Source organism: Nelusetta ayraudi, unplaced genomic scaffold, assembly GCF_046127955.1.
Source record: "Nelusetta ayraudi isolate G7.1 ecotype Tasmania unplaced genomic scaffold, CSIRO-AGI_Nayr_v1 ptg000136l, whole genome shotgun sequence".
Taxonomy (NCBI): Eukaryota; Metazoa; Chordata; class Actinopteri; order Tetraodontiformes; family Monacanthidae; genus Nelusetta; species Nelusetta ayraudi.
Genome location: NW_027466186.1, coordinates 6261004 through 6269382, shown reverse-complemented (window position 1 = coordinate 6269382; position 8379 = coordinate 6261004). Strand labels below are relative to the sequence as shown.

At 46.8% G+C, this 8379-nt stretch overlaps 1 protein-coding gene across 1 annotated transcript; it reads right to left on the bottom strand.

Moving 5' to 3' along the window:
- Positions 1-320: 320 nt before the first annotated feature.
- znf687a (zinc finger protein 687a) lies at positions 321-8238 on the bottom strand. The gene is made up of 11 exons (XM_076012730.1): positions 8031-8238; positions 5781-7671; positions 5166-5421; positions 4869-5056; positions 4587-4771; positions 4318-4494; positions 4041-4203; positions 3491-3724; positions 3171-3286; positions 2968-3070; positions 321-2790 (listed from the first exon to the last, which is right to left on the bottom strand). The coding sequence occupies exons 2-11, from the start codon at positions 7647-7649 to the stop codon at positions 2185-2187; spliced, it is 3897 nt and encodes a 1298-aa protein (XP_075868845.1). The 5' UTR covers positions 7650-7671; positions 8031-8238; the 3' UTR covers positions 321-2184.
- Between the last annotated feature and the right edge of the window lie 141 nt (positions 8239-8379).

Here is an 8379-nt window from a genome sequence, read left to right as displayed (position 1 = left end):
GTGCCACTAGCTTCCTATTGGCTTGTGTAAAACAAGGCTTCCTATTGGCTCCTGTAAAACATGAAACATGTTCCATGAAATTACCAAAAAAAGAGTTTTGTTCATCAAAGTGTTTACTGCAGTATACAGAAGTTTGAAGAAGATTGACTGCACGGCTTCAATGTGCACTTTTGGGTATGTTCAAAATGAGGTTCCAAGATATGCAACTAAAACCATCATCTTCATCATCAAAATAATAATCCTTACAAATACAATTGGGTCCGGACCCAGCCCCAAATAAATGAATTGCAGGATTGAACAGGAGACTAGGACACAGTCCATTGAGCAGAAGCTGGCATTTACTTTGTTAAAGATGTCAGTGAACCGGTGTCTTGTTAAAATTGGTTACAACGACAAAGAACGTGAAGTTTCACAATGTCAAAAATCCCACAAAATGAATTAAAGCACATCCCTCAGTATCTTCGAGGTATGACAAACTTGTGCTGCGTAACAAGTGACTCTTTAGCCGTGCTCGTGCTTCTGGGCATTGCTGAACTTCTCTTTCAATAATCTGGTTCTGTTTCCAGTGGATGAGTTTTTTGTAGAAAAGCATTCGGAAACTTTTTTACAGTTAGCACAAAAAAAGCTTTATACCCAAAACCAAAATGACAAAATATATTACTTTGCATTTGTCTCATGCACGCACTGGTGAAAATACATCAATGGATCTAATGTACATACAGTACATTTCTTTTCAAACGGTACAAAATGTTCTTTACAGTTGAGTCAATACAATAAAATATGTGTTCTTTAGCACATGACCGCAGACCATTTCCAAATTTTAAACTTCAACAATAGAAAATGTCAAGCTCAAAATACACGTGATCTGTCTGAAGCATATATTGACCCTCTACGTGCACAGAAAAAAGTAACATTACATGGGAATTCGGGTCTAAATTCCCTTCAGTGTCTAAAGTCAGAGTTAGCTGAAATACACTGCTGTCGAGCCGTAGCACAAAAGTATATCAGTATCATGTTACGCCATGGCATGAATTACATTACAACGTCATACTTTACACAGTAAGACACGAAACTTGTTATATTTAAGTGGAAAATCTAGTATGTTAAAAACTGATTGGTTGAACACAGGGATTACGGAGGGGTTACTGGAGCTTGGCAAGTTAATGTAAGTTAATTAAGTTCAACCTGACGCCTGGTTGAAGTGTGGCAAGATTGAGCAGCTATTACGCACGGTGGACAATAGAACCATGATCGTGAATGCAGTTCGACGGGGTTGTAAAGGTATGAGAGTGTACAGAAGGAAGAAAGAGCCCAACCTTCTGGAAGACGTGGCCTAATTTCTCCATAATCAGCTGGAGGCTCCCAGGGTGCAACAAGCTACAGCGTCTTAGCTGCAGCAAAGCTGGTGATGTTGTGATCACTTGCCAAGTCTCCTGTTTCAATGTGCGACACTTTCATTCTTATATTATTCTTCTTCTTTCGCTTTTTGATGGTGGTTGATGGTGGATGATGAGATCTATGCTATGGAGAAGATGTCTAATTCCCTCAAAGTTGAGAAAGAAAAGTTTTATGAGATCTGGACCAAAAGGACCGAGTACGTAAACCCAATTAGATCTGATTTCATATGAATGTGCTTGTGCTATGCATAAACCTATCCTTCTCCTTTTTTTTTATGTGATATTTAGATGTTCTGAAGTGGTGCACTGCCCAGTTCTGTTCTGACGAAGTTTGTAAAAAAAAAACGTATGAGATGGAAATGTGCCTCTCCAAATAAAAAGATAATTTCCCCATGAAAAACAGGTTGGTAATATGTCAACAGTCTGCCATTCTCTGAGACCAAAGAAAAAACAAATAAGAAGAAGAAGAAGAAGAAGAGAAAAAAAAAAAGGTGAAATATTTTATGTTGTCTATTACAGTTTGATCTGCATTCACATTGTCATTCACAGTGCATACTGCTGCTTTGTGATGTGAACGCAGTCACGGCGGTGACTGTATAATGATTGTAAAGTAACCGTCATCTCATCGGAATCGTCACTCCAACAGTAATGTGGCTGTCAAAATGTGGATCTTTTCACCTAGAAACTCTCTTTCATCAACCTTTGGTTAAGAAAGTGCATAGGCGTGACAACAAATAAGGCACTTTATCAGTTACCATGTGACGTACTCTCTTTTTTTTTTGGCATCTCAGGGGAATTTCCCAGCGTTCCGTGCGCTGATAAAGGCCATACCGTGAGTCCTGAAATGCGTGCTGAGATCTGAGGCCTTGTCGAAGTGCTTGCGGCACACCTTGCAGGTCAGGGTGTCTCCCTCCTCGGCCATTTCCTGGGCGGAGGGAGACGACGGAGTCGAGCCCTCCGCCGAGTTCTTGCCATCGTGGTTCCTGATGTTGGGAGCGGGTGCGGCGCCGCTCGACGGCTTGCCGTCCGAGGGTGCGTTCCTCACTTTGTGGGCAATGAAGCAGTGGCGCGACAGCGAGGAGGAGGACGCGAAGCAGGCGCCACACTGCAGGCACTGCAGGGTGCCGCCGTCCACGCCCCCGGGTTGGTGCTGGCTGATGTGCTCCAGGAACTGCGCCTTATCCTCCGTTGCAAAGCCACAAGGGGCGCAGCGGAAGCCTGCTGGGTCCGGCTGGGTGGAGGGAGCAGCGGGAGCGGGAGGAGACTTCTTGGCTGGACTCGGACCTTCGGAGCCGTCTTTAACCGCCTCCTGCTTCACGGCCGCTCGCTGTTTGCGGCGAGCTCCGACACTGGTGTCCTGCTCCGATGAGCTGTCAGCCTCATCTCTGCCTTCCTGCAATAATGAATAGGAAATGAATCATGATTACACGGTATGAAAACTCAACAGTCCTACAGTCCAGACTGAAGTGCAACAATGAAGATTTTGCAAGATATACAAGCTAAAAAAAAAAAGAAAAAGAAAAAAAAAAGAGAATGTTAAACTGCTTGCAAGAAACGCATTGTATCTCACCGTCAGTGCGTCGTGGCTCTGTGCCTCCATGCTGTGTCTCAGCTGAACATGCTTATCCAACATGGCTCTGCTGCTAAACATCTTCTTACTCTTAGTACAAAACCTGTAGATGCGCACACGGAGACCAGTGTCAATAACTAGTCACAACACAGCAACTGTTCAGAGGTAATTTGTGTGCAAGAACTAAAGTGCAGGAAACTCACTGGCAGCGAAAGCCTCGACCTGACGTGACTTTGTGTTTGTCTCTGATGTGACGTGTCAGACTGGAAGTGGTGGTGAACGAGCTCTCACACTTGTTACACGGAAACTTCTTCAAAGTCTGCAAAACACAACAGTAAAAAAATAACAATATTCAGTCACAAGGATCCTGGTGTGTAAAAAAAAATCTTAAAAACAACAACGCAGACACTGACAATCCAAGCATGGTTATGAATAATATTCTGCATCTTCCTTCCTTGAAAATTTCATGTACAAATGGGAACATGAGAACACATCTTGGGCGGTGACAGGCCGGCAGACAGACCTTCCCATGCTGCTCAGCCATGTGGGTGATGTACTCTTCGCGGTCTTTGTACCGGCCGTGGCACGGCACACACTTCCAGCCTGAGGGCGTCTTCATCCTCTCCTTTTTCACCGACTCTTTCCCTCCATCCTTCCAGTCCTCTCCCCCAGAGCTCTCCGAGGCGGACAGAAAACGTGAGGAGGAGGCGGCTGGACATGAGGGCAACTCTGGTTTTGGAGCAGGAGCTTTGTGGCTCTGCAGGGAAAAAAGTAGGAGTCATCGTAAAAGGCTGAAACTGTGTAATGTTGGTACAGCTGTGGTTAATAGCAGGAAGAATTTTAGCACGGCATGATCGTAAAAGGTCCAAGGGAGACTTTAAGCCTCCATTGCATCCACTTGTGATTTGACTCTAAAGAAGGGAATGACTTGTTTCCAGCAAAATAGCTGAACTAGGTGCATTACGAGTATTTATGTATTGTAAACCATTATGATTGTTTCAACAAAAAACATAAAACTTTGAACACAAATACATAAATGAAGCTTTTAAATCACCACACAAACATGCTGATACCTTGTAATGGTCCAGAAGTGAGTTCCTCTGAGAAAATAACTTGGTGCACTCGGGGCATTTATACACATGCACCTTTTGATTGATTAAATGAGAGTCAAAGTGAACATGAAGCAGGTTCTTGTTTGTGAAAACTGTGTCACACATGACACATTTAAAAATGGACCTGCGATGGGATGACAAGGGTGCACCGGTTAATGACGAAAAACACCTCTGCCGATGAAAAATAACAAATGAGAGCCTGGGAAGAAGAAATCTGTGTTTGCATGAGAGGCCGTACATGGTCTGAGCGTCGGTGAGCGTCGGATGCTGTTCAGTGATGTGCTTCTTGATGCTGGAGGCCGACTTGAAGGCCATGGGGCAGCTTGGGCATTTGTGGAACAATTCACAATGAGCCTGCTGGATGTGAGACTTGACAGAGTTCAGTCCTCCGAACACCACCAGGCAACTGGAGCATCTGCAGGAAGGCGAACAACAAAAGGCATGTCAGCGGACGTGGTTTTACCGAATGGGAGCTCTCACATGGGAGTCGGGGGATTGGCATCACACCTGTATCCAATACGGCGCACTAAGTGCAAACACGTCTCATCCAAGTGTGTTTGGAACAGCAGCTGGTCGACAGAGCACCCGCACTCAGGGCAGACGTGCGGTTTGCAGCTTCGGTGAATGCGCTGGTGAGCTGCAGCGCTGCAGCTGTTGGACAGGAGCATAGGAGGGGAGCACTCGGTGCAGGACTGCGGGGGGAGGAGAGTGGCTGGAGTTTTGAGGGGGTTCTTATTTTTAAATTTTATCTATGATAATAATAATAACGATAGTAAAAAAAAAACTCACAGTGGTTTGTGCTGGTTTGACTTCTTGGAAATGTTCAGTCAACTCTTGTTTGCCGCTGAATGCAGTCAGGCACTCTGGACATTTATTGCTAACGAGCTGAATTCCCTCTGATTTCTTGTTGGAGGCTGTTTTCTGTTGCTGGGACACAGCGTCAGAGACGGCCTGGCCTGAAGAGGATGAAGACTGGCCTGATGTGGGTGACAGGAAACAGATTGTTGAAAAATAAAGAGATCTAAAATAAAACTCACATCAGAAACACGCATCAGACTCTGCATCGAGAAAGTGAGGTTCTCTGACCGGCAGCTGCGGGTTCAAGTTGGCTGATCATCTGCTCCACGGGGACGGGCTTCATCACCAGATGTGAGCACTGCATAATCATGCCTCGTTCCTTGTGCTCTCTGGCGTGCAAAAGCAGGCTGCACTTGTTGAAAAAGGCCAGGCGTTTGGCGCAGTGGTTGCAGGTCACCTCGATCCTAAGCGAGCGCCGGGCGTAGTGCCGCGCCAGACTCTGCTCCAGGGCAAAGGCATCGCCGCACTCCAGGCACCGGTAACCCTGAGGGGGAACACAGCCATTAATGTGAGAAAACAGCATTTTTACAAATGACAAAGCTGGTTCACCTTGAGAAAGCACTCGGTGGCCGTCATTTATCAGACATGCACACTAGAAAAGTGGCTTATTGAAAGACAGCAGGTAGAAAATCTGGGCAGAGAAATTAAAAAATGAAGCTTCTGCAACAGAAAACTGTCATGTTATTGAACTCACCTTCATTAGACAAGAAATATGTATCTGCATCCGCGCCACTACAAACACATTCCTCCCAGTAGCATTTTGCATTTGTATTTTGTCTTTTTTTTGCATTTTATCATGAAGTGCCTTCAAACACTTTTTTTTGACACACTGTGACAGTTTACCTGCGCAGGCAGCGGAAGTCCCCATTCTGCGGGCGGCAGCGAGCTCAGGTCGGGTTTGTAGATGGGAAGCAGGTTCTTGTTGTTGAGGATTTTGTTGAAGGCGTCGACCAGGTTGGTCTGACTCCGAGATATGATGGCGCCCGTGCTGTTTACGATGGAGGCCGGTTTGTTGCCGCTCTGAGGCTGCAGGAGAGGGGAAGGTACCGTGACGCCGCCGCTCAGGCACTTCAGAGCCGGGTTGCCAGGACTCATCAGAGCTGGGCTGACTTTGGGGAAGTGGGCAGAGACCGAAGGCAAGGCTGCAGCTCTGGTGAGGGTAACCGCTAGAGGCTTGCTGTCCGCTCTTGCATTGATCTGGTCTTTCACTGAGGATGCGCCCTCCAGGAGCAAGGCCTTGGCAGGCAGCTGTGTTTCCTGTGTTAACTCCCTCTTGACTCTTGTGTTGTTTTCTGCTGAAGGTTTTGAACTGTCCACTGTGGCTTTGACGGCAGCTTTCCTTTTTGGCGCACTCGGTGTCTTGGTGATCCCGCCTGAAAGCCTCTTGATTTTAACTTTGAGGGGATGCGACGCCAACAAATCTGTTTCTGCAGCCGCACCAGATAAAGGATCCTCTGCGCCCATTCCGCCGTTCTCTTCCTTCCCGTGTCCCCTTTCTACAGTTGTGTGTTGACTTGACTGTTTGGCGTCGTTCTCTTTTGTTACACCATCCGGGAGCTCCTCTTGGACATCCTTGTGATTATCCGACTGACCTGCTGACTGGACTGGGCTGCTGCTCCTCTTGGGGATGAGACCTGTCTCACTGGGTGGCGGGCTCTCAGGAGAGTCCCTCTCATCGATAACATGCTCCGGGTATGTCTCCCTTTGTGAGGATGCAGAGTCTGAGCCGACGGTGAGCTGGCCGTCCTGGGGACTCTGCAGCTGAGGAGCTGCAGTGTGGGAATCAGTTGTCGTAGGCTGGGTCTTTTCCACGTGATGAGCTTCAGCTTTTAGAGATGTCAATGAAGATAAAATGGACTGCGGAATAAGACTACATGTGATGTCAGGAGGCCCGAGTAGATCCGTTAAGCGCACTTTTCCTCTGCGTTTGAATTTGGGAGGGGAGGACATTGCAGACTCCGGGCTCTCCTGGATCACCAGAGGGCCTCCTAAATCTGGCTCTGAGTCCTCATCATCTGAGAGTAAAACACGCTTGTTCCCAGCTTTAACATCCCCATTCTGTGGCGAAGGGAATGATAGATTACAGAGAGATGTTTCCTCCTTTTGAGGGTTGTGAGGACTAAGCTGAGGGGCAGCTGCCTTGGGAGAGGTAGGTCGTGAGGGTTTGAGACGGGGAACAGTTGAAGCCGGAGTGCAGAGAAAGGGCTTTAAACTGGCAACAGCATCAGAAGTGTGCTGGACTGATCCAGCTTCCGCCTCTTCATCGCTCTCACTCTTGTTCCCTCTCAGTGTGGAGCTCAGCAGTGAATGCTGGGACCATGGTTCTGAGTCAGACTTGTTTTCGCTCAATACAGACCCTTCGATGCCATTAATAACCTGCATTCCCATCGGGGTAATGTCTGGCATTTTGGGGACAAGCTGAGTCAGCTGGTCCCCGAACCTGACGTGGACATATGAATTTGGGCCGCTCTGCGGCTGGTTGCCAGTTTTGCTTCTCTTCTCTTCCTCTAATGACTCTGAGCGCAGCGTGTTTTTCACAATAACACTGACCACGGGTGGCTCGCTGTAGCACGATGGAGAGCTACTTCCTCTCTCGTCTTCGTCGTTTTGATCCTCCTCTGGACTTGACTGGATGGCTTCTTTTGCATCAATGTCGGGGATGTCAAAAGCTGCCAGCAGATCATCGAAGTCAGGCGTCTTCATGTCCCCCATTGCCAGCAATGAGGTTCAAGTCCTGTCAAAAGTGACGATCAAGTCGGAACAAGTCACACGGCGAAATCATATTAGGTTCCAGACTATATACAATTGTTGCGTGAAATAGTTGGAAACGTGACAACGACGCTGTTGGAAATTCAACAAGTGGCTCCGGCTGCTGACGACAGCTAGCTCAACTTTAGCATTAAACGACAACTGATAGCTCGCCTCGCTAACGTCAACCACCCAACTTTACGCCAATGCACCGAAAATAAAGTTACACTAGCCGTTTCAAGACGTTGCGAACACAGTCAAAATATGCAACGCTCCGTGTGCATTATTCACATTGTACACGAAACCAGTAGAGGCTCACGATTGTATTTTTTGTTTCAGCGCTACCTGCTAGTTAGCGAAGTTGGCTCTTGACTTTCCTCTCAGACGCGTGTGTTCTTCGTCACCAAATCATGCGACAACCCCCCGATGCGTCTCCCAACTGTTCACATCTTCGGTTTGTTGAGGTTTCCACGGGACTTCGCTCATTATTTAGCTTAAACTGCACTGTAAAAACGTAGGGAACAGTGTTTAAACTCTAAACTGTTGTGTCCAATATTAAACTTTTGATGGTTAAATACAGTTTCGTGTCACAGTGACATGCAAATACCCCTTTCATGCTCTGTTACACTGTGAAACTACATAACAAAAACCTTCTTATTTAACCCTCTTGTTCAGAAAAGATGTTTAATCAAAG